Consider the following 27414-nt stretch of genomic DNA (forward strand, 5'->3'; position numbering starts at 1 on the left):
GTGCCTATAGCTCTGTCTTCAGTATATGCCTGAGTACTGACATAGCTTTTTGAAGCCTAGCGTCTTCAGGGCCTTTTTCACTGTCAGTCTGTTGGCTCTTATTTTCATAGGGTTTTTCACGGATTGCAGATAGCAACCTTCCCGTCCTTTCCTATGTAGTTAGCTTGGGCCCCGTCTTTGCTCAGCCTATCTTTCTGTCTGTGTTAGTGTTTTCATCTTGCTTCACCGTCATTATATGTGGGGGGCTGCCTATTGCTTTGGGGTCTGCTCTGGGGCAGTTTAGATTTCCCCTTTCTTTCGTTAGGCCTATTTATTTCTCCGGCTGTGATCGAGGGGTCTAGGGCATCGTAGTAACCCCCCACGGCTACTGCTAGTTGTGTTGATAAGTTCAGGGGTCTGCAATCCGATAGCTGCCAACTTCTCTGGTTTTCTGGACTTAGCTAGCATTTCTGTTTTTGCCTCCTACGGTGACTCAATCATAACAAGTTACATTTTGGAAGAAGGTCCTGTGGACTGATGAAACAAAGATTGAGTTGTTTGGTCATACAAAAAGGCGTTATGCATGGAGGCTAAAAAACACAGCATTCCAAGAAAAACACTTGCTACCCACAGTAAAATTTGGTGGAGGTTCCATCATGCTTTGGGGCTGTGTGGCCAATGCTGGCACCGGGAATCTTGTTAAAGTTGAGGGTCGCATGGATTCAACTCAGTATCAGCAGATTCTTGACAATAATGTGCAAGAATCAGTGACGAAGTTGAAGTTACGCAGGGGATGGATAATTCAGCAAGACAATGATTCAAAACACTGCTCCAAATCTACTCAGGCATTCATGCAGAGGAACAATTACAATGTTCTGGAATGGCCATCCCAGTCCTCAGACCTGAATATCATTGAATATCTGTGGGATAATTTGAAGCGGGCTGTCCATGGTCGGCGACTATCAAACTTAACTGAACTGGAATTGTTTTGTAAACAGGAATGGTCACAAATACCTTCATCCAGGATCCAGGAACTCATTAATAGCTACAGGAGGCGACTAGAGGCTGTTATTTTTGCAAAAGGAGGATCTACGAAATATTAATGAGTCAAATATAGCGTGACACTACCGCAGGGTGCGCAAGTATGTTACCCAGACCAAAGTGAATAATAAAGTAACTTGGCACTCAACTGAATAATCCTTTGCAAATTAGATTTATTTTATAATTTATTGCAGTCCTGGAAACGTTTTGGCCTATTATCGGCCTTCCTCAGTCCGACTGCTATCGCAAAATACTAATCCGGTACCCAAGTAAGGATTCCTATGGAGATTTCAGAATGTCATTTTGATCTAAATGGTATCTCCTATTATTATAAGAGTGGATATACTGATTTAAATGCCTTGCAAAAAGGAATATATAACCATACATAGAAAAATGTATAAATCTCCTTGGAGGTATCATGTACGCTTAATCTGTTTGAAACTAGTGCTGTATAGTCCAGGAGGTAAATGGGTCCATATGAAGCTTGTTTAGATATGGAGGTGGCATACACAGGTGGGACACGGTATTCCCCCGCTCGTGAGCTGACGAGCGGGGGAATACTGTGTCCCACCTGTGTATGCCACCTCCATATCTAAACAAGCTTCATATGGACCCATTTACCTCCTGGACTATACAGCACTAGTTTCAAACAGATTAAGCGTACATGATACCTCCAAGGAGATTTATACATTTTTCTATGTATGGTTATATATTCCTTTTTGCAAGGCATTTAAATCAGTATATCCACTCTTATAATAATAGGAGATACCATTTAGATCAACATGACATTCTGAAATCTCCATAGGAATCCTTACTTGGGTACCGGATTAGTATTTTGCGATAGCAGTCGGACTGAGGAAGATCAATAATAGGCCGAAACGTTTCCAGGACTGCAATAAATTATAAAATAAATCTAATTTGCTACGAAATATTAATGTCACTTTTATGTTGAGGTGCCCATACTTTTGCACCGGTCAAATTTTGTTTAAATGCAGATTGCACATTTTCTGTTAGTACAATAAACCTCATTTGAATCCAGAAATATAACTGAGTCCATCAGTTATTAGATATATATGAAACTGAAATAGCTGTTGCCAAAACCAAAATTGTTATAAAGAAAAAAGGTTAACATTAATAGGGGTGCCCAAACTTTAACATAAGACTGTATTTTCTTGTATATAGTAGGCAGTATTATAGTAGTTATGTTCCTGTACATAGGGGCAGTATTATAGTAGTTATATTCTTGTACATGGGTGCAGTATTATAGTAGTTATATTCTTCTACATAGGGGCAGTATTATAGTAGTTATATTCTTGTACATAGTAGCAGTATTATAGCAGTTATATTCTTGTATACAGGAGGCAGTATTATAGTAGTTATATTCTTGTACATAGGAGCAGTATTATAGTAGCTATATTCTTGTACATAGGGGCAGAATTATAGTAGTTATATTCTTGTACATAGGAGCAGTATTACAGTAGTTATATTCTTGTACATAGGGGGCAGTATTATAGTAATTATATTCTTGTACATAAAACCAGTATTATAGTAGTTATATTCTTATTCATAGGAGCAGTATTATAGTCGTTATAATCTAATACAATAATGTGCAGTATTATAATAGTCACATTTTTACATATAGCAGCGTTATTATAGTTGTTACATTTTTGGACATTGGCAATAGTATTATATTAGTTATATTCTTGTACTTATGTGTCAATATTATAGTAGTTATATTCTACATAGGACAACTATTTTAGTAGTGATATTCATATTTTGATAGGGTCACTTGCAATGTAGTTGAATGGAGATAAGTATCACAAAGATTGCTTTCTTCCGTGATATGAAAACCTAGATGTTTCTCTCAAGCATGTTATATGCTGAGAGAGGTTAATTGGCCATGACAGGGTTGGGTTTTTTGTGAGTAGTTGTAAGAGATTTACAGGACAGTTGCTCACCATATGTTCACCTCAATGGTGTGGTTCGGCAGCTTAAGGCTACGTGCACACGCTGCGGATTGGGGTGCGGATTTAGCCATGCGGATTTTGTAAAATCCGCTGGTAAATCTGCAGGTCAAAAGACCTGCGGTTTTACCTGCGGATTGGCCTGCGGTTCTGCCCTGCGGTTTTTCATCTCCACAGTATAGTAGTTATATTGTACATAGGGGGCAGTATTATAGTAGTTATATTCTTGTACATAGGAGCAGTATTATAGTAGTTATATTCTTGTACATAGGAGGAGTATTATAGTAGTTATATTCTTGTACATAGGGGGCAGTATTATAGTAGTTATATTCTTGTACATAGGGGCAGTATTATAGTAGTTATATTCTTGTACATAGGGGGCAGTATTATAGTAGTTATATTCCTGTACATAGGGGCAGTATTATAGTAGTTATATTCTTGTACATAGGGGCAGTATTATAGTAGTTATATTCTTGTACATAGGGGGCAGTATTATAGCAGTTATATTCTTGTACATAGGGGCAGTATTTTAGTAGTTATATTCTTGTACATAGGGGCAGTATTATAGTAGTTATATTCTTGTACATAGAGGAGATGGCAAGCCACAGCGGAATCCGCAGAAAGAATTGACATGACAAAGAAAAATCGCGCGGAAAAATCTGCACCGTCTGCACAGCGTTTTTTTGTTCCCATAGGGAATAATGGTACTGTACACCGCAGCAAAAACTGCTGCGGACCCGCAGCGGCCAAATCCGCTGCGGAACCGCAGCGTGTCCACACACCATAAATGTTCTGCCACTGAGCTTTTTTTTCAGTCTTGTTGCAAGAGATCTCCAGAGAAGTGTTTGTGTACAACTGTGCAAGACTCTGTTGATTGTACCCTGAGTGTGCGGATTCCCACAGGCATATGGACTGTGCTATATGTTATCATTTTGTTTTGTTTCTTGGTTCTGCCAGAGAATCCATGTTTATTTTGTTGAACTCTGCATTGGTTTATGCTGTGATTTAAATAGACCAGCATAACAAACGTTCCTGTCTCTACCTCTATGAGCAGCTGAGTGAACCGATCAACCAAATTTGATGTTAGAAATGCGGGCAACTTTACTAGGGAGCACGTGTGACGGTTGTGGATAACCACCTGCATGTCTTGGGCGAAGTTGGCAGTGAACCAGGTAGCAAAGCCAGAGAGCATGGAGGACGTGATAAAGCACCTTTGAAAGCACAGCAGAAACAACAGCTGGCAAAGCAGCAACAACAGTCGGCACATTAGGAAACAAGTTACTTATCCAGCAGAAACAGCAGCAACACGAAGACCAGCACCGACATCAGCAGCATCAGACTGAGTTGCTCACAGAGGCGGTTTATGACAGGCTAGATGACTGTATGTTAGAAATGCATATATCTGCACAGGGATTGAAGCTTCAGAGACTGGGAGTTCTGTGGAAACTGTTTGGTTAAGAGTACAAGGACAGAACAATGGAAAGGACACCATTGTAGGCATTTACTACAGGCCGCCTGTGCAAGCTGAAGATATGGATGAACTCTTTATGCATCAAATGGCCAAGTTCTCCAAAAAATATGACATAGTTGTCATGGGAGATTTCAACTATCCAGACATTTGTTGGGAATCTCTCTCAGGCAAAACTAACAGGTCAAAGAAATTCTTATCCTCTCTTGCTGACAACTTTATCTTCCAAAAGGTAGGGGAGAAAACAAGGGGAACTGCTACCTTGGATCTAATCCTTATAAACAGGGAGGAAATGGTTGAGGAGGTAAAAGTGGCTGGGACCCTAGGAGGTAGCGACCATGCTATTTTAGAATTTTGGATAACTAGAGGAGGAAGACCAGTGAAGACTCAGACGTCAAGGTTAGATTTCAGAAAGGCAGATTTTAAGGGATTCAGAAAGAGAATTGGAGGGATCTGATGGCTGGATATCCTTAAGGACAAAAATGTCCAGGAAGGATGGGAAATCTTGAAAAATGAAATTCTCAAAGCACAATTGTTAACAATTCCGAAAAGAATAGGAAGCATTTAAGGAAACCAGGATGGATGAACACAGAACTTAAGCACAGGCTAAAAAGGAAGAAAGAAATGTTTATAAAATGGAAAGAGGGAGGCATAGCTAAAGAAGAATATAATGCTGTCTGCAGAACCTGCAGGGCACACAAATCAGATTATCTAAAGCTGACAATGAATTGAGGCTTGCAAGAGACATCAAAAGCAATAAAAAAGGATTTTGGGGATATGTCAAAAGTAAAAGAAAAGTCAAAGATGCTATAGGATTTTTACAGGATGAAAATGATGAAATGGTAAGACAGTATGTTGAGAAGGCCAAGCTTTTAAATTTCTATTTTGCATCTGTTTTCTCTCAGAAAAGAAATGTAACATCAACTGTTCTTCACTGTCCTATTAAGGGAATAGAAGAATCCAGGATATCTATAAACAGAAAGATAGTGAGGAAACACTTAGCTAATCTAAATGAATTCAAGTCTCCAGGTCCAGATGAATTACACCCGAGAGTACTGATGGAGATAGCAGAAGAAATTTTTGAACCACTCTCCATATTCTTTGAAAATTCTTGGAGAACAGGAGAAGTCCCAGAAGACTCCAGAAGAGCAAATGTTGTTCCTATCTTCAAAAAGAGGAAGAATGTGGACCCAGGCAACTATAGGCCGGTGAGTCAGACTTCTATACCAGGAAAGATTTTGAACAAATTATTAAACAACATGTATGTAAGTACCTGGATAAGAATGAAGTGATTAAACAGAGACAGCATGGGTTTGTAACTAATAAGTCATGTCAGACTAACTTAATTTCCTTCTATGACAGAATCACTGATTGGGTGGATCAGGGAAATGCTGTAGATATAGTATATCTTGACTTCAGCAAAGCATTTGACAAAGTATCTCACACAATCCTTATTGAAAAAATGGCTAAGTATGGAAAGTACAGGCAACTGTTAGGTGGATTCATAACTGGCTTAGTGATCTTACCCAAAGAGTGGTCATACATGACTGCACATCCAGTTGGAGGAATGTATCAAGTGGGGTATCACAGGGCTCTGTTCTGGGCCCTGTATTGTTCAACATCTTTATCAATGATTTAGATGAAGGAATTGAGGGTAAACTGATTAAATTTGCTGATAACACAAAGCTAGGAGGGATATCTAATACTAGAGAAGAGAGAGAGAGAATTCAAAAAGATATAAATAAACTGGAGCAGTGGGCAGCAACTAACAGAATGGTTTTTAACAGGGAAAAATGCAAAGTACTACATCTGGACAATACAAATAAAAAAAGCATATACAGAATGGGAGGAATAGGGCTAAGCAACAGCACATGTGAAAAAGACTTGGGTATACTAATAGATAACAGACTGAATATGAGTCAACAGTGTGATGCAGCAGCAAAAAAGGCAAATGCAATTCTAGGATGTATTAACAGAAGCATACAGTCTAGATCACATGAAGTCATTATTGCCCTCTACTCCTCTTTGGTCAGACCTCATCTGGAATACTGTGTCCAGATTTGGGTGCCACATTTTAAAAAAGACATCAACAAACTGGAGCGAGTTCAGAAAAGACTGACCAGAATGGTGACCGGTCTGCAAACACTATCTTATGAGGAAAGGTTGCATGATTTGGGAATGTTTTGCTTGCAAAAGAGAAGACTGAGAGGAGACTTAATAGCTGTCTACAAATATCTAAAGGGCTGTCACATTGTAGAAGGATCATCTTTATTCTCATTTGCACAAGGAAAGACTAGAAGCAATGGGATGAAACTGAATGGGAGGAGACACAGATTAGATATTAGAAAAAACTTTTTGACAGTTAGAGTGATCAATTAGTGGAACAGGCTGCCACGAGAGGTGGTGAGTTCTCATTTAATAGATGTCTTCAAACATAGGCTGGGCAGACATCTGTCTGGGATGATTTAGCGAATCCTGCTTTGAGCAGGGGGTTGGACCAGATGGCCCAGGAGGTCCCTTCCAACTCTACGATTCTATGATTCTATGATTCTATGACTCCTATGTCTGGAAGGCAGTAAGATAAGCAATGCAAAAGATGACCCCTGGAGATGATGTAGAAACATTTCTCATGGTTTTCGAGAGGGTAGTGTGACTGATTAGGAGATACATTCACCAGAGCAAGTGGGTGGAGGTGCGGGCTACATAATTGACAGGTGAAACCCAAAAGGCATATTATGATGTAGTACTTCAGGATGCCAAGGAATATGCCAAGTTGAAAACCGAAATCCAGACAAGTCTGGGAGTTTCCATGTCAGTTAGAGCCCAAAGAGTCCACCACTGGGTATATGCTGGTGAGAAATCCCCTCACTGTCAGATGTTTGACTTGCTACATCTAGTCCAGAAGTGGTTGCAGCCAGAATATTCTACTCCGGCCAATGTGATCTAGCGTGCAGACATGAGTTGCCCAGGGTGACACTCGAAACGCTGATGACCTTGCTGGCCTAGTGGAGAGGGACTAGGTTGTCAAGGAATCCCTAGGGAAACTGGACATTGTAACTTCCTCAATCTGGAATACCCAAAGGGGTATTGGTCTTGCCACGGAGGAGGTCAAGATCCACAAATGAGGGGTGTCCCAATCCCGCTGACGGTCCGCCAAAGGCTGTTATTAAGGATATGGTGTTTTGCCAATGTCGCAATCCTAGACATCTAGCTGTCCAGTGTCATTTGTCCCCTGAACCAATGGGCTGCAACCTATGCTGGCGTTGCTCCTATTACTCCTATCTGGCCAGCAGTATGGACTTTCAAACCATCGAGGGGCCACAGGTCTCTACCTTGTTGGTAATGGTAATTGGTATTTTGAATTCAGGAACTTTGATGACCCTGATTAATGCTACACTTCCTCACTAGATGATGCCTGGCAAATTCGTGGGCATGCAGGGATGGAGAGGCCAAGGACTACCCTGTGGCCAGAATAACCATGGTAACAGAGTGTAGTATCAAGTCCCATGAGGTTATGGTAATCAAGGACAATGACCCAAAACATGCAGCCAATGCAACAAAGGAGTGGCTCAAAAAGAAGCACATTAACCCCTTAACGTCCAATGACGGGGATAGGCCGTCATGGTAGGAGGTAACTTCCCGCACCTTGACGGACTATTCCCGTCATGCCTTTGAACTACCACTGCGTTTAAACACGCAGTGGTAGTTCAGTGCCGACAGCTGTCATAGACAGCTGAGAGGCACAGCAAGGGGTGCAGGGACCATTGCAGTCGGTCCCTGCACTCCAAACACTGTGATTGGTCAGTCAATCTGACCGACCAAACACAGCAGCGATTGGGCAGGAGAGGCTGAAATTTCTGCCTCTCCTGCTCGATCAGTGCAGGAGCTAAGCACTGTGGGTGGCTGAGCTTCTGCACTGACAGCTAGGGGCGGCGCCCCGAGCCGCCCCAGGTTGTTAACCCCCTCACTGCTGCGATCGAGCACGATTGCAGCGTTCAGAAGGGGGAGGCAGAGGTAGGGGGCTCCCTCTGCCTCAGGTCGGCATCCCCACAATGTAATCGCGGGGCCCGACCTGTGCCATGATGACCTGGAGATGTCAAAAAGGGTTTTGTGCTTACCAAAAAGGGTTTTGCCACCAAGTATTAAGTCTTGTTTGCCAGAGGGATCAAATACTTATTTCTCAATGCAAAATGCAAATAAATTAATATAATTAAAACAATGCGATTATCTGGATTTTATTTTTGACTAGTAGAATACCCGCGGCTTCGCTTGCGGAAAATATGTTGAATTGTTGGTTATGGTAGCTAAAGTAAAATTTTCAGTGTCACTCCGAAATTGACATTTTCAGAGTACTACAGTACATTTTTTTTCCCACTTTAAATTTTTATTATTTTGGCATTTTACTAGTTTGTCGTAACATTTATGTGAACAACTTTTTTTTTTTAATTTCATCATTTTTAAAGATTTTACATTTTCAATACATATTATGTAGTATAAAATATTACAACTATTTTTTTAACTATTTTTTTATCAAAAATGAAAATGAATGCACCTTACGCAAACATATAAAACATTAACACCCAAATAACAACATAGTGCAACCCTTCCCCCCGCCCTGCAGTGTAATCTATAAGTAGTTCACTGACAAAAGAGTGAAATTGGTTTAAAGTTAAACAACTATCTATTGTAGTGCTTTTTGGTAAACGATGTCTCTGGTTTTACCTTCAGGTGCATATATGAAAAGATTTTTGGGGTTACCCACTCTAGAGCAAGCAACGTACAACTGTCCATGTGAAAAACACGGGCTCTCCAAATTAATGCCGGCTACTTTAAATGATAGACGTGCATGTGTGGTCCTTGCGTGTGGGTGTGTATATGTGTGGTGTGTATGTGGTATTTATGGGGTGGTGTTGTGGTATTTGTGGGGTGGTGTTTGTGTTGTGTGTCTACAGTGATCTGGTGTTTGGTGCGTTGTGGCATTTGTGTGGTGTTGTGTATGTGAGCTGTCTGTGTGATGTTTGTATGGTGTTTGTGAAATGTTTGTGTGTAGTGTGTGGTGGTGCGGCCCCTTTAGCAGCGACTCTTTGGCGTCGTCGCTATAATCCGTCCCTGTCAGTCACAACTGTTGCTTTCCCCTCAGCACTTTTACTTTCACCTTCACATTTCTCCATTATATGTATAGGGCATAAATTTGGGGGCCCTAATCTGATGACGGGGGACCCTAGCAGTATTCTGCTCCTGTGGGTGCATAGGGGGTGTGCAAAATTTCACCCAAATCAGGCAGAAACTGTGGATTTGTATAGAGCGGGCTACTACAGATTTCACATTTCCCCATTATATGTATAGGGCCTAACTTCAGGGGCCCCAATCTCATGATAGGGGGACACTAGCGAGATGTAACATGCGCAGTATTCAGCTCCTGCAGGTGGAGAAGGGGGTGTGCCAAATTTCACCAAAATCACGCGAGAACTGTGGATTTGTATAGAGCGGGCTACTACAGATTTTTAGTTTTATTTATATAGACTAGCTGAAGAGCCCGGCGCTGCCCGGGCATAGTAACTAACTACGGAAAGTTGTAACAAATTATGATTATATCTATATATACAAAGTTGAGTGTATAGCCCCACCCACTCCACATAGCCACATTCACTATAGTATCCCACATCATCCCATCAGCCAAAGCCACCGGACTACTACCCCTAATATCCCACATCATCCCATCAGCCAGAGCCACCGGACTACTACCCCTAATATCCCACATCGTCCCATCAGCCAGAGCCACCGGACTACTACCCCTAATATCCCACATCGTCCCATCAGCCAGAACCACCAGACTACTACCCCTAATATCCCACATCATCCCATCAGCCAGAGCCACCGGACTACTACCCCTAATATCCCACATCGTCCCATCAGCCAGGGCCACCAGACTACTACCCCTAATATCCCACATCGTCCAATCAGAGCCACCAGATTACTACCTGACTACTATCTAGTCTTCCTCGGACTTGCCCAATTCCACCCTTTGCAGCAGCTGAATGTCCAGCCAACACATCAACATATGCCATTTTTTAAACCTTCCCAACTGGCTACCCACCCCCCAAGGGCTGGGGTCAACACCTGGTGCACCCGGGCAAGTGCCGTTGCTCTGAACAAGTGGATGGGCCCACTGATGGCCGAAGCCACTGACACAGGGCACCTCATAGTACAATACAGTGTCTCTGACGGTGGGGGGGCCCACTCGCCATCAGACACACCAGCGTACTATGAGGGGCCCTGTGCCAAGTACCGTCAACCACGAGTGTGCCCCCCATGCTTGGTCATGGCCACAGCAATTGCAAGTTGCAATACTTACCTCTCCCTGCTCCACCGCTGTGTAGTCTGGGCAGTTAAATCCTTCATAGGGACGGCCACTAGAAATTTGGTGTATTGATCGATGATGGTTAAGATGTAGCTATGGCCTGTCCTGCTGGCCTCTACCTTCAGATGATCAATGGCTACCATTTGTAATGGACGTCAACTTACAAGCGGATGCAGTGGTGCTTTATGATCACCTTTCACAGTTGTGATAGTCACAGACGTGTGACAACACTTTATACTGTTGTACGCTTCCAATACCTTTCCCTTTTTCTACTTTTTAAATTCTGGTGTAATACATAGTGATCCTGTGAGTGTCTGTGTCTGACTCCGGAAGTATAGATGGAAATTTACAATTACCCCTAGACTGGATACACCTGGTATGTGCTGATACAGTACCTTTGTTCAATTTTTTTTATTACGGTATCATCCATAGTGAGTGGGTGTGTGTGGTTTACGCCTTCTATATATATGGTTAATCGGAGATACCAATTTTTACCCTATACTCGATACAGCTTGTATCTTGTTATACAGTACCTTCGTTCGACATTTAGTATTACGGTCAAATCCATACTGAGTAAGTGTCTTAGAGTGACTACAGGACTATGTATATGGAGATTTCAATTGTACCCTATAATATATATGTTAGCAGCGGATTAATCAGTGTAACATCCAGAGTCAGCAACACAGAATGTAGATTTATTCATATCCAGGTTGAACAGCTTACAGCATGAAATGTGATCAGTCTGGTATCTGCTGTGGCTTGCAGCATGGGAGCATTACAACAACAAGAAGGGAAGAGAAGGAGGGGGCATCCTGTCTGTTTTTTTTTGTTTTTTTTGTCACTGAACTTTGTTAACAATCTCACAATATGCACAATATATAAAACAGTACAGTAGTAGTTGTTGCAATACATACAGATCAATATGCATTATTCCAACACCCCCACTCAACAACTACTTATTCTCTTAGTCCCAGTGTGGTCCTCAATTCTTGGAACCTGGCTCGTGGCAATGGCTTTGTCATAATTTTGAGAATATCCTTTTGCCACCAACCTTGCTTTAAATCTGTGGACTTTACCTTCAGAGTCATATTTGGTTTTGAAGACCCACTTGCACTTGATTGCCTTTTTGCCCTGTGGCAGCTTGGTGAGTTTCCAAGTTTGAATTTGATGAAGCGATTCGATTTCCTCATTAGCAGCATTGATCCACTTTGTTCTTTCATGGACAGGTAGTTCTTGCATTTCATCCCATGACTGCGGCTCTGATTCAGGTAGTGTCTTGACTATGTAGGATAGACGTTTAGCTGGTACGCCTCTGTTTGATCTTGAAGATTTCCTGATTTCAGATTCACCTGATTTTTCTGTTGTTCCTTCAGTGGTTGAAGAATCCAGCCAGACCTCTACATCCTCCTTGCTATTGTCTTGTAATTGTGACTTCAGCTGGACTACTGGCGTGATGTCACAAAACTTGGGGGACACAAAGTTCTCATCAACCACTACATCTCTACTTATTGTGACCTTGTTTGTTTCTGGGTGTAGAATCCTATAACCTTTCTGGGTTTCACTGTAGCCTACCAGGATCCCTTCCTTAGCGTGAGATTCCCACTTAGTTCGCCTTTCTTTGGGAACATGTACAAGCGCTTTACTTCCGAATATTCTTATATGATGTAGTTTTGGCTTTCTGCTGTTCCATTGATCAAACAGAGTTTTCTCTGTAGCTTTACCTGGTAGTCTGTTCTGAAGATAGCAAGCTGTCATGATTGCTTCACCCCAATATGCTGTGGGCAGATTTGCATCCAACAACATACTTCTTCCACTTTCACAGAGTGTTCGGTTCCTTCTTTCCGTAACACCATTTTGCTCAGGATTGTACGGTGCAGTGGTCTGAATAGGATTCCATTTTTCTTTAAAATGCTCTATGTCTCATTACTTGTGTATTCAGTCCCATTATCTGCACGTAGAATCTTTGGCATTCTCCCAAATTTATTATATACCTCAGCTAGATATACTTCAAGTTTCTGTGGAACTTCTTTCTTGCTGTGAAGCAGATGGACAACTGTATATCTTGAATGATCATCAATAAATGTGAGAAAATATCTCTTCTTCCCAGGAGTCTGAGTGCTCATTGGACCACAGACATCTGTATGTATTAAATCTAGTGTCTGTTCTGTTCTTGTAGTACTTCTCTTAGGAAAAGCTTTTCTAGACATTTTCCCTTTGATGCTGGTTACATAGATCAATTGTAATGTCCTCAGCTAGTTGCTTTTGAACTAACTTCCTTATTGCTTCTGGGTCTCTGTGTGCTAGGCGCCTATGCCATACATGAATGCAGTTATTGTGCCTTTCTTCCTGAGCAGTGTACACACACTCTTTGCATTTAAGCTGGTAAAGTTCATTTGTGATTTTTCCTTCTGCTAGTGTTTGGCCCTCTTTTGAGATGATGCAGCTATCATGCTTAAATGTAACTTCATTTCCTTGTTTTGTGAGTTTCTTCACAGATAGTAAATTACTCTCAAGACTAGGCACATAGAGCACATCTTTTACTGGGATCTTCTTGCTTTGTGTTGGTGAGATTTGACAATCACTATAACCATCTCCTATACCTTGTGAAGTCATGTACTGACCATTAGCCATAATCACTTTCTCTGACTTACTTTGGTTAAGCTTAGAAAAGAAGTCCCTGTTATTAGTCATGTGACTAGTTGCTCCAGAGTCTATACACCATGCATGCTTTGATGTATATACACTGACAGTAAATGCAGTTTCAGTATTCACATAATTATTTTCTGCAGACACAGCACTTTTAACCCTTTGAAGACTGCTTTGCTTTTTCAGCTGATTCATTCTAGCTTTCCAGACTCTGCAGTCGGCTTTCAAATGTCCTGATTTCTTGCAAACAAAAAATTCACATGTTTCTTTTAGGTGCTTTCTGTTATCATTTAGATTTTGTGTCTGTAAAGCAGATTCTGCATCGCATGTCCTGCTGTTTACACCTTCCGCTTTCCGCTTATATTCATCTATGAGCCTCCCTCTGACATACTCCAATGTAAGCTCATCATCTGGGCGCGCATCTAGTGCGGTTACAAGCGTGTCATAGTTTTCTGGAAGACCACTAAGCAGTAATGCGGCTACATGAAAGTCCTTCAAATCTTCCCCAATGCCTCTCAGGCATTCTACAATCTCTAGAATGCTTGTTATGTAGTCCTGCATATCCTGGCCGTTCTGTAGTTTAGACTGGTACAATTTTCTCATGAGATAAAGTTTATTGCTTAAATTTATCCTCTCATGCACCCTTTGCAGCTGCTCCCACATTTCTCTTGCAGTTTCACTTTTACACACATGCACAATCTGATCATCATCTATACTGAGTGATATGGTACTTTGTGCTTTCTGATCCATCTCTATCCACTCCTGTGATACTGGGTCAGGTTTAGGCTCCTGTGTGTATTTCCACGTACCTTCTCTTATCAGCAGCATTTTCACTTTGAATTTCCAAGATTGATAATTCTGGTTAGTGAGACTTGGTACTGTAAACTTCATGGAGTTGCTGCTGCTGGTGGCATCTTTGCTGTCTTCCTTTCTTTTCTTTTCTCTGTGCTCTGGTGATCTGGGACTCTAGGACACTGGGCCTATAACCTGTTAGCAGCGGATTAATCAGCGTAACATCCAGAGTCAGCAACACAGAATGTAGATTTATTCATATCCAGGTTGAACAGCTTACAGCATGAAATGTGATCAGTCTGGTATCTGCTGTGGCTTGCAGCATGGGAGCATTACAACAGCAAGAAGGGAAGAGAAGGAGGGGGCATCCTGTCTGTTTTTTTTTTTTCATTGAACTTTGTTAACAATCTCACAATATGCACAATATATAAAACAGTACAGTAGTAGTTGTTGCAATACATACAGATCAATATGCATTATTCCAACAATATATACTTGCTATCTTGTTATCCAGTACCTTTTTTACAACATTTTTTATCATGGTCAAACCCAGACTGAGTGAGCATCTGAGGGTGACTCCGGAAATATATACCGAGATTTCAATTTTGGCCAACACTGTATACAGCTGTATGCCTCTGATACAGTAACCTTTTTTGCTATTTAGATTCTGGTGTAATCCATAATGAGCCTGTGAACGACTGTCTGTTACTCCGGAAATATATTTGGAGATTTAAGATTACCCCAACACTGTATAAAGCTGTACGCTTGTGTTACCTTACTCATTTACAGCTATTCATATTCTTGTGTAATCCATACTGGGTCTGAGAGTGTTTGTGTCTGCCTCCTGACATATATATGGAGATTCCTAATGTTTACACTATACTATATGTACCTTGTACTGTATCTGGTGATACTTTACCCTTTTTCAACTTTTTATTTTATTGTATACTCCATACTGAGCCTGTGAGCGTCTGTGTATGACTCATGAAATATATACGGAGATTTACTGTTATCCCTAGACTGTATAGAGCTGTACACTTCTGATACAGTACCATATATCTGCTGGTATTTTGGGTCCATTTTCCAAAACATGAGGAAGTATGGTGGAAGAAGATGGGGACATGGGTGTGGGGGGCTACTTGGTACTGATGGTGGTGGTGGTGCATCTGCTGGTAGTGCCAAAAACACAATAGCAGCTAAGGCAGGAGGTGTTGATCCTGCGTCATGGTGTAGCTCTGGAAGGCCTGTAAGGCTCCCTTTTCTTGGAGTAGGTAGACTGCTTTTAAAGCCGGAGCATCAGAAACTGTTTTTGGCTTACATTGCTGAAACAGCCTCCAGCCTCCTCCTCTTCTGAAGTTTTAAAAAATGCAAGCACTGAGTCGTCAGTGCAGGCTTCTGGTCAGGAGCAACCCCTTTCCTTGTGTCCTTCACCCACACCAAAAGTGGAGGATGCGGCAGCACACACTTCAGATTACTCCATGGAGCTCTTTTCACATACCATGTCTGGGTTAATTAAAAATTGGGCCCATCATATACTGGAGCATTCCAAATGGGGGACATCAGACGCTGGAGCAGTATTTATGGGGCTCATTATACATTGGAGCATTATAAATGGAGCCCATTATATATGGAGCGTTATTTGGGCCCATAAGACACTGGAGCATCATCCATGGGGCCCATCATATACTAGAGCATTCTAAAGGGGGCATATCAAACACTGGAGCAGCATCTATGGGGCACATTATACATTGGAGCATTAGAAATGGAGCCCATTATATATGGAGCATTATTTGGGCCCATAAGACATTGGAGCATCATCCATGGGGCCCATCATATACTGGTGCATTCTAAATGGGGCAGATCAGACACTGGAGCAGCATCTATGGGGCACATTATACACTGGAGCATTACAAATGGGGCCCATTATATATGGAGCATTATTTGGGCCCATAACACACTGGAGCCTTGTCCATGGGGACCATCATATACTGTATCATTATGTGGAGCTCATCATATACTGTATGGAACATTATATGTGATCAATTATTCTGTATGGAGAAATATATGGGGCTCATTCTGTATGGCGCACAATGTGGTGGCCATATTACTGTATGGAGTAATATATTGTCCTTTTTTTGAGCTATTGTACAATTTAAAATAGATCATTCATGTCATGTAAGCAGTGAAGTATTTGACATTGTACTATACCTATATTTCTGTACCGTATTGGAGCATCATGAGTTGTGGTATGTGATAAAGGGGCGCACTGACACTCTTTGGCCCAGGGCACACGAAAACCTGGAACCAGCCCTACCCCCCACAACTTTAGCCAAATAACCCCCAGTTTTCAATGCGTAACTATTATTATGAAGTAAATTAAGGTTTACAAGCTTCAGTAATAAGAATTGATGTTTTTGGCATTGAAATGGGCACTGTAGGTGTGTTTAATGTCCTCCACTCCCTGCCGACTTTGCTTCCCCATTGACTTGCATTGGGTTTCGTGTTTCAGTCAACCTCCGACTTTTCCCTATAGTCGGCCGATTTCGTTCGACCTGACTTTTGCGAAAGTCGGGTTTCATGAAACCCGACTCGACCCTAAAAAAGGCAAATTCGCTCATCTCCAGTCTTTAGCCATTACACGATATGATCATGGTATAGCACTCAGCACTAGAGATGAGTAAATATTTTGAAATTCAAATTCACTGACGTGGCCAAATTTTCACAAAAAAATAAATAATTTACAACAAATAAGATTAAGCAAAACCTCAATTCTTCAAAGCTTATATTGGCTGTGAAAATTCAAGTGGTGAAGAGGCTAGAGAGAAAAAGAGAGCCCTGTTGACCATAAGAGCTGGCAATCTCAGGAGAGAGAGACTTACGCAGTGATTCTGGAGATGGAAAATGACTCAGCCGTACAAACTGTGCTCCACTGGACCACTTATCTGTGGTGGCCCAAGTACTGACCGCCACTGTACAACGTGTGATAATCTGGTAGATATTATAGCTACATGGCATTCTGGTGCAAGCAGATTGGGAAATGATACCGGGCAAAATTTTTTTTTTATTAGCTAACCGCAATTTGAATCTCAAATTGTTTAAAATAGCATTAAACTGCAAATTTCAGAAAATTTGTGTCAAACTCAGTATTCTGTGAATTGGTCCACTCATCACTGCTCAGTTCTATACACACATAAACATTAGCATAGTAACATTAAATTCTTACCTTTGTATGACTTAAATATTGTCATTAAATAATTGATTTCCTCATTAATCTTGTCTTCGATGGTTCTTTTCCCCATACCGAAATCACGCAATGTGGAAAGAGTAAACCGTCGCATGGCTCTCCAGCTATGTCCATTAGAGAAGGCAATACCTGAGAATTAGATATAATAGTTTTTAGCTTTACTTCCTCTGCTAACATTAGCATTCCAATCCCACTGCTCCACAGATTGCCTTCATGGTGGCATTAGGACAATTAATTTAAACTTACCATTACTCCCTACTAGGGATGGGTGGACTCATGTCTGTTCTAGTCTGTCAGGTTCAGCAAAACTTTATAAAAATGTTCATTTCGGGTACCAGAATGGTACCCAAACTCGATCCTGAACCCAGACCCCATTCGAATGATTGAGGGTCCCAAACATCCGGAGGATCTTACTCTGTCATCTGTATGTTAACTCGGGAACCATCGCATCTGATCGGTGGTAACCTTACTGACTTTACCGCCGGTCACAGTACAGCAGTTCCCACACTGTCATGCAAATGACAGCATGTAAGCCAGCAGCTGTGATCAGCAGTGAAAAGGTTACCACCAGTCAGACGTCAGCTGATGAGTTGATGAGTACTACTCTCTTCAGTGTGTGCCTGGTCTCACTGATAGCAAGAAGAGCAGGCAATGCTGATAAGAGCATTCACCAGCTGGCGCCTGTGCGTAGTAATGAAAATGTCACCTTGATATATAATAAGTGCTTTGCATGTGTATTATGTGTAGTTTTATGTATTGTATTTAGTTAAAAAATTATTAAATAAAAGAAAAAATTTACATGAGATCCCCCTCATTTTTGTTAACCAGTTAAGGGAAAACAGACAGTTGAGAGCTGGTCTTAAAACCTGAGAAGGGGGCAATAAACATGGAGCTTCCCATGGTATCAATATCATTTCACAACTGTCTGCGTATCCTTCACTGGTTATTAAAATGGGATGACCCCATAAAAAATGATGTGTGGTCCTCATGATATTTAATAACCAGCAAAGGCTAAGCTGACACCTGTGGGCTGATATTGATAGGCTAGGAAATTGTGCATCCATTAGATGCACCATTTCTGGGGCTTAGACTCAGCTCTTCCAAGTTGCTCTGGTTCATTGTCAAGTGGAATAATAGTTTTTTGGTTGATGTCAGCTATTTTATGTCCACTGACATCAAGCTCAGAGTTTAGAAATGGAGAGAAATCTATAAGACCACCCCCATTACAAACCCCTTAATCAAAAACAAGAAAGACCCACACAAAGTCTTTTAATTGAACAAAACGCTTCTTGTCAAGTCCCCCTTTTTACGCATTTATTATCATACAAATAAAAAGTAAAAGAAATCCTCACCTTTCTGCCCTTAATCCATAATGCTGATGTCCCACATATAGTTGCATTGCTGAGTGGTGACATAAGTAATATTACTGTTCAGCCAGACAGCTAGTTGAAACTAAGCTTAGCATCAGAACGCAGCTGCGTGTGACTGGCGGTAACCTTAAAGACGGTACAGTGCATTACTGCAGCTGCGTTCTCACACTAAGCTCAGTGTGTTCTGAGTGCCAAGCTGAGTGATCATATTGCTGATGTCATTACTCAATAATGCCACCAGAAGTAGCAGAGTTTGGGTTCATCATGGGACATTAGCATAATGGATGTAAGGATTACTTTGATTTTTGAGTTTTATTTTTATGTTAATAAATGAGTAAAAGAGGGGATTTGTCTAGGAGCGCTTTTTTCAATTAAAGGGCTTATTTCTGTGTATGGCTTTTTTAATTTTCACTACAGGGTTAGTAAAGGGGGTGTCTTATAGATGCCACTCCATTCATAACCCTTGGGCTTGATGTCAGCTGACATTACAATGCTGACATCAACCACAAAACATTACTTATTTGCCAACGCACCAGTGCAAGCGGGAAGAGCCAGGCAAAGTGACAGAATTGGCGCATCTAATAGATGCGCCTTTTATGGGGAGGTTGCAGGCTGCAATTTTTAGGCAGGATAGGGACAAATATCCATGGCCCCTTCCCAGCCTAAGAATACAAGCCCCCAGCTGTCTGCATGGGGACCCCTCTATTTTTTATAACCAGCCAAGATAAAGCTGACAGCTTTGGGCTGCAGCCAGCATCTCTCAGCTTTACATGTGTTTGTTATCAAAAATAGAGGATACCCCAAGTCTTTTTATTTATTTATTTATTAATTTGTTTTACACAGTTCACTGACCAATCACAGCCATGCCAATACTTGACATGGCTGTGATGGGGCTGGATGTGCCCACTCAGGAAAAGCTTGTTGATTGGCTATGCTGCAGCCTTTCAACAAGCTTTTACCCTAACAGTAACACAGACTTCCCAGAGAAATCTGCATTCAGGGTCTGTGCACGTACACTTGGTGTCCGATACTGACCCTGAAATTTACTGTTCAACTCCTTTTTTACTAGGAAACTAAGTATATACTGTAAACATCAGATAAGGCAAGATATATTGAGAATTCTAGATATTAACTTGCCCAAAAATGTTTAATTTATACTGTGAGGTTACCTACCCAAAGAGTGAGAGCCAGAGAGGACAGCAAGGAGACAGCAGCACAGTGAGAGTCAGTGAGGGAAACTGAGGCGACAGTAGCATAGTGAGAGTAGGTGAGGGAAACTGAGGCGACAGAAGCACAGTGTGAGTCAGTGAGGGAAACTGAGGCAACAGCTTGAAATTTTATGGTTTCTCTCCTCTGTGGGATTCTGTTCCTTTACAATCCCATCTGTGTATGTATGCCCTTCTGAATATTAATTGACACGACTGGTTCAACATGCAAATGTAATAGGCTGTTTTTAACAATGTAGCCTTAAGGGGTACATATAAGGGGCAATGAAAAAAAGCTTTTAACAAGTAATACTGATATGTCAAGATTTGTTGATTGGAATAAATCTGGTTTCTGGAGCTCCCAAGACTCCTGGAATAATCCTGCTGGAGTAAGATTTGTGGAGTAGCTAATGCACCGCTTGTCCTAAATTAGACAAGCAATGGACGCCATGCCACCCCATCATGCCCCTTTCCCACCCCAGACCTGCCCACTTTCACTTTGTGAAAACACCAATGTTGCATTACACAAAAAAATATTAATTTACAAAACGTATTTTGCCATAAATCTGGAGAAAATGCTTTGATGATTTGCACCCTTAATGTTGGTATTCTTAAATCAGATGGCAAACTAAAAAAAAGTATAATAAATGATTTTTCCCATACTACTTTATGATGGCAACATTTTTTAAGACCCTTGTTATTAAAGTTTTCCTTTTCTTAAGGAAATTTACAATACATTTTTTTTGTTTTCAGGGATCCATTCAATTTTTGAGTGACTACGATGGCCTATCTATTGGAAAACCTTCTAACGTGATACCATTTTGCAAACACCAGCCCTCAAAGTTTTTAAAAATGTTGTAAAAAAAGTTGTTGATCCTTCATGTGCTTAACAAAAATTAAAGGTGTTGTCCACTACTCAGACAATCCCTTGTGAATTCCTGTACTATATTTGCCCATGTAGAATAAATACATCCTGTGCTGACCTCCACCGCCATTCCAGCGACATTGGCGCCCGGTCTACCGGGGCTCATGTGACATTGACGTATGATGTGAGAACTGCAGCCAATAAGTGGCACCTAATGGACCATTTTACTCTCGCTTCCTTCAGAAGAAAATAACATCAAAAGGAAATGATAACTGCTGCTGCTCTCCCACCCCCTCCAGGTGTCAATTTCATCTTCAGTGGATATGAAAGTGAAGCGGCCCATCAGCAGCCACCGATTGGCTACAAAGCCCACATGAATTTTTTCGCTAAAATGTTGCTATCATTGTATCAAGCTACCATAGCTGGCAGATTGATCGCTCATTATTTGGCCTCTTGTGTTGTTAATGTGGCAACTACAAAGACGACACAATCATGATCACAAGATGCAAATGGGGTTTAAGAAGGAGCCCCACTTCTCTGTTAACTCTATAGATGCCAGATATTGGAATTAAATGGGTTAAATCTGCACAGAGACAGAAATCCAGGAATGCGGTTTATTGGTTGGAACACTGTGGAACACTAGTCCTAGGTATTGGTTGGAACACTCCTGATGAAGGATTGAGGCCCTTCAAAACACATTGTCTCCTTTTCCATGATCATTCACCGGCAGCACATATTTATCCCATTTTATTCCATTCTCTGAAGATCTCTGAGCCGTGGTTCTGCAGCAGCCATAAGCCTTTTTTATGGTTGTGATCACAGAGACTTACCAGGTGAGCACCAATGCCCACTATTTCCCCATTTCATCCTAATAAGACCCTATTGTACTTATTGTCCTTCCAGCTTTCTATTGTAACTCTCTAGAGGCCATTGTTACTATTGGCAGCATGTATGGAGTTTTAATTGCCACGATCAATGATGACACTGATCGTGACCAATAAAGCAGCATGTTAGCTATAGCATACCACTGACACCCGATGCATTTTTGCCCATCAGGAGACTCAATTTCCTTATCTTTGGTGCCATTAAAAAGGTAGCTTTTGGTTATTTAGAGTTAATAAAAGCACATATAAATATTACCATATCCTTTTGAAAAATCCACGAAAATGGGTACTTTCGGTCTGTCGGAGAACACCTCTGCCTGGTTCACAAGAGCTTCTTTCACAACGTCATATCCGGACAATACAACCATCTCCTGGACTCCAATCTTTATACTGTAGACTGGGCCATGCGTCTTCGCAAGCTGCAAAAAAGAAGAAATAAAAAGAGTATAAAGTTTCCCTCTAGTCATAAAGTGTTTCTCAATCTACAATTTACCTCCTGCATCCAACGACGACAGCTGTAAAATAAGTCTGTGCATTACGGAGAGCTGTCGATTGTCTAGCAAACAGAAATGCCACCATTTCAGTACCAGTACATGAAGCTACAAGTGCATATACTGTATACCAACAGTTCTGTTTTTTGAAGGACTGTCAAACAAAAACTGGAGCAATGGAGGGCGGAGTTTACTGAAAAGGGGTGTTTCTGGCACTTTTGGGGACTTTTTCTGGGTAAACTGGAGGCAAGGTCACAGCTATTCCATTATTTAAAGTTTTGTTGTTTGTTAATATGCAAATATTCAGAACAGTAGTCGCCTAAAGTTGATTGCTATGTTGCTAAATACCAGACTCTAAGGCTGTGTGCACACGCTGCGGATTAGGTGCGGATTCATCTGCACGGATTTTGTAAATTCCGCAGGTGAAACCGCAGGTCAAAAGACCTGCAGTTTTACCTGCGGATTGCTCTGCGGTTTTGCCCTGCGGTTTTTCATCTCCTCAATGGAGGAGATGGCAAACCGCAGCGGAATCCGCAGAAAGAATTGACATGTCAATTCTTTCTGCGGATTGAAAACTGCAGATAATCCGCGCGGAAAATTCCGCACCGTCTGCACTGCGGTTTTTGATTCCCATAGGGAATCATGGTACTGTACACCGCAGCAGAAACTGTTTCGGGTCCGCAGTGGCCAAAACCGCTGCGGAACCGCAGCAAAATCCGCAGCGTGTGCACACAGCCTTAGAGTCACTCTGCTTCTTTTAGACTTAAAAATTAGGGATAGTGTGAAATGTATTTTTATTCCTCAGTAAAATCCTGGCCACCAATACAAAACCTAGAACAGAGACCCAAACTATCGTGTACCAATTAGGCTCTGGAGTCTGGGTATGTGGTAGAGAGTGAAACATTTGTGTCATCTACTGTACCTCATCTGAAATGCTAGCTTTCCCATTTTCCTGGTCTTGGCTTGTGTCATTGTGGTGAGGTGGAGCTAAGTTGGTCCTGCACAACATATATATATACGTTGGTGGGGTTTTTGATGGGTGTTCACACTCATATACTTGCTTATCGTGCGGGTTCTCTATACCTTTCCGTGATTGACACACAAACACGCCTGTTTTCGCATGTGTGTACTCACCACATTTTAATCGTCTTTAGCTGTGTCTTTCTACTGCATACTGAGACATGGAGTTCAATATGAATGTGACTACCGATTCAACTTATTAGCGCAGGCGCAGCTCGTCATGATGTCGGTAATGGTGACTTCCGGTGGGTATCCAAACATATTTTGACTGCTGATTGGTTTTAGAAACCCAGCGCATGCGCACAACAACTGGTGAGATCGCAAACCTTTGACATTGTATCTCCATTGCTGCAGACAGCTGGCAATTAGTATTGCCTTTATGATATATTTTTCTTTTGTTTGGGTGTTATTCGAAATGGTTGCTTTTGGCATTTTTGGGGACTTATCTGGGGAAAAATGGAGGTAAGGTCACAGCTGCTCCATTATCTAGAATTTTGATGTTTGTTAATATTCAAATATTCAGAACAGTAGTTACCTAAAGTTGATTGCTAAGTTGTTGAACACCACACTCTGAAGAATCACTCTGCTTCTTCTGGACTTAAAAATTAGGGATAGTGTAAAACTTATTTTTACATCTCAAATGTGTATCTTAAAGTCCAGGCCTCCAATGCAAAATCTCTAACAGAGACCCAAACTATTGTGTACCAGTTGTTACTCTGGAGTCTGGGTATGTCGTAGAGAGGCTTACATTTGTGTCATCTATGGTACCTCATCTGAAGTGCTACCTTTGCCATTGTCCTCATCTTGGCTTGTTTTATTGTGATGAGGTGGAGCTAAGTTGGTCCTGCACAAACATTAGAAGTGTGTCTATTGTAGGTCTGTGTCATGATAGTCCACTAAACTTTGGGATGCCTTAAGAAGAAGCATTGCATATATTTATAGGATCACAGTATTGTATCATATCAGATCATCAAGCTGAGTACTCTGTCCACAGCCATGTCAACCAATTGTTATGTAATTAATGTAGATGTATTCAGCCTTGGAATGCATTTTAAAATCATGAACAGTCAACAATCTCCAGATCTTACCTTTTGAAATGATAAGTAAGGTTTCTGAAAATCCAGGTTTAGAATATTTCCGATTATTGGCCATGGCTTTGGACCAGAAGGATAATTTGGGTGAAGATGTTTCTTTGGTATATACATAACAGTTACCAAGAAAATAAATGTTACGATGGATAAAAGCACTGTGACTGGATCAAGGGGCAACATATCCTCAGAAGAACCTGTGGTAGAAGAACAAATATCTTAAGTTGTAGTGCAAGGTTTATAGGTGAAGAACATGTTCTTATTAACCATTGATGATCACAGAATCCTGAAGTATTGCAGATTCAGATATGGGATTCAATCAGATCGGCTGCATAAATGGTGGTGGGTTCACGTCAACAAAAGAACAAACTTTTTCAGAATTCTTTGCTACTTATTTAGTACTCGCAAAATCTTTTTAGATAGTTCAGACAATAATTTCAATTGTTTTGGTAAATGAACCTCATTTGAAAACCAATTACTTGTTTTCGACCCTTGGACAGACCAGTGATTAGGTTGTCTCATTGAAGAGTTGATTCTTGAATGGGTGCACAAAAGAGGTTTATAAGTTTTGAATGTAAATCTAAGTGGAGCATCACATTTACAGTATTTCGAAAACATGTTACCTCCTAGTTATTCATATATGAAGTAACGAACATGTGAGTGGAGTCTTATTTTAGTAGACAATTAGATGTTACTTATAACTTTTACCCCAACATTATAAATTATAAATCAGCAGCTCAATCTGTAGAGTATTGAGTTTGAGTCAAATTTGCTCAAATTCATGCTTTAACATTAATTTGAACTCTTGGAGAATTGAATCTCAAAAAAAAGAGTGCATGCACAGAACCTTTCCAGTTCTAGAAAGCCGAAGACCATAAATTTCACAGCTGTGAATGCCAATACAAAGTCGCAATGAGGACAGGACAGGTGGTGCTGAAGAGGTCATGGGTCGGAGACATTAGTGGTGAGGTTAGTATAAGGATTTTAACTATTTTTTACATCTTAAGTTTATTATGCGCTGGGGTCTAAAGTGACCCCAGAGCATAGTAAGGGACATTAAAATTGTGGAGAATGACTTCTCTAATTTGCCTAGAAAAACGCTCAAACAAGCGAATTTGAATATTTGCCTGATCTGCTCATCTCTTCTAACCACATTTTCAAGTGAGTTTTCAGAATAATTTGTGATATTTGAGCAATACCACTATTTCTGGCCAATGAATGACTTGGATCCTGAACAGAAACAGCAGTATAGACAGCAGTAGTGAGTTTTGTGAATGTGAATTCAGCTCTTGAATGTTAGAAAGTTAAGCATGATTTTTTGTGTTTCCCACTTTGCTCGTTTTCTCACTTTGCTCCTGTAATGCTGCTGCGATGCAGGATAGCGCAACCTCAACCGGGGGGGTTTGGTGAAGGGAGAGAGGTTGCATTTACAGCGTAGCACTACAGTGTGGCAGCACAGGTGCCACTAGGTGGCGAGAGAGTGGTCAGACAAGCCAAGTCAGTAACATCAGGTGAAACAGTACCAGAGGGAAAAACAATTCACGTGGTGAAATACAAGCCGGAAGTCAGAGCCAGACGGGAGCAAAGGTATCAGAGATGTGAGACAGTCTAGCAAGTCAGAGAACAAGCAGGGTCACATACCAACAGGTCAAAGCACATGGAACGAATACTAAGACAAGCGCGGTGGCAGGAGAGGGAAGTCACGGGTACGAAGGACAAAACACAGAGTCACGGGGTCAGCTGCTCTAACCTGGGGGCAAGAACTATCACTGACATTGCCTGCAGGCCACAATTGACTAAAATAGTCGAACAGATCCAAAACAAGGCAGAGTAATTTAACCCCGCAAGACCAGACCGGGAAGAGACTAACAAAAAACAAAACCCAGGCCTGGATCATGATAGCTCCTCTCTCCTTTTCTTTCTTCCCTTTTCCATAGGGTATTTAAAGCTAAGAAATATTTGATAGCATAGGTAGCTGGCATTCTGTCTTGTCTGAGTAATACAAATTTGAGCTGTTTTTTTAGAGCGAATGGTGTGTTTAGGAGGCAAGGAGAGGGAAAGAAGTGTCTGTTAAGTGAAGAAATTTCTTTTCAGGCACTTAATATTGATTTATGAAAGGTAGGTCATTCAGCTTTACAGAAAAGTAAACTTCATTATTAAGGGTGCTTAAAGCACCTGAAAAACGAAGATGTTCAAGTTTTAATCTATTACCAGTTTGTATTGTACACGTAATAAAAGACAACTTCTCGTTGAAGCTGGATTACCTTTCTACCTTTCCTGATGGTGGTATGTGTAACGGTGAGCTAGACTATGTATTCTACTATTGATAGATGCAAAGAGTGGTAAAACTGCAATTCGTATTTAAGTAAAATATGTTCCCTGAATTGGGCCATAGTTTATCAGATAATCTTTCAAATCACCGAGGCGTACAGTATGTTGGGTATGGGACATGAAATCAGAGGGTCCATGGCAAAAGAATGAAAACAAAGGACACTAGCTATTTTGATGAGGTCGTTGCAACTTTCTAAATATGTAAGATTGCTCAGTGTTTGTAAGAACAAGCAGCTTTGCAATTTACCTCTTAATAATGCGCAAGAATGGAGGGATTTCTAATTTTATAATATTTTGCATGTGGTCTTGGTCTAGGTTACTGGCCACTTCTTCAGTCTATTTGAGGTGGTCACTATGCTAGGCAAGAAGTGCAGCAAATATAAGCTAAGCCTGAGTTCATATTGCATTTAATCCTGATGTGTTACACATCTGTCCTGGAAATCCAGACTCTGCTTTTTTCACCTTGGTCTGCTGCCTTCTGTTGTGCTCCCTGCTGGGTATTGCAGGTTGTCCAGCATGGCTCAGTGACATCATCTCCCTAATCCTATTAAAGGCCTCTTAGAATTAGAATCCTGTGTTTTAGGATTGAGTCTCAAGATTTTCTTTGGTATTCTCCAGCTTCTGTTCATGTCAAACTTTAACTTGCTTCCATCACTGCAGGGTTC

The 27414-nt window shown here is 41.1% G+C and overlaps 1 protein-coding gene across 1 annotated transcript in view; it reads right to left on the bottom strand.

Moving 5' to 3' along the window:
• LOC141098558 (cytochrome P450 2K6-like) overlaps positions 1-27414 on the bottom strand; it is a 411322-nt gene that overhangs the window by 72812 nt on the left and 311096 nt on the right. The window contains exons 6-7 of the mRNA XM_073586451.1: positions 22076-22238; positions 17475-17624 (exon numbers count right to left, since the gene is read on the bottom strand). Coding sequence (XP_073442552.1) covers positions 17475-17624; positions 22076-22238 — 313 coding nt within the window. The remainder of the gene's footprint in view (positions 1-17474; positions 17625-22075; positions 22239-27414) is intronic.

The sequence above is a fragment of the Dendrobates tinctorius genome, unplaced genomic scaffold, assembly GCF_039654945.1.
Source record: "Dendrobates tinctorius isolate UK_male_01 unplaced genomic scaffold, ASM3965494v1 ptg000093l, whole genome shotgun sequence".
In the NCBI taxonomy this organism is placed as follows: domain Eukaryota; kingdom Metazoa; phylum Chordata; class Amphibia; order Anura; family Dendrobatidae; genus Dendrobates; species Dendrobates tinctorius.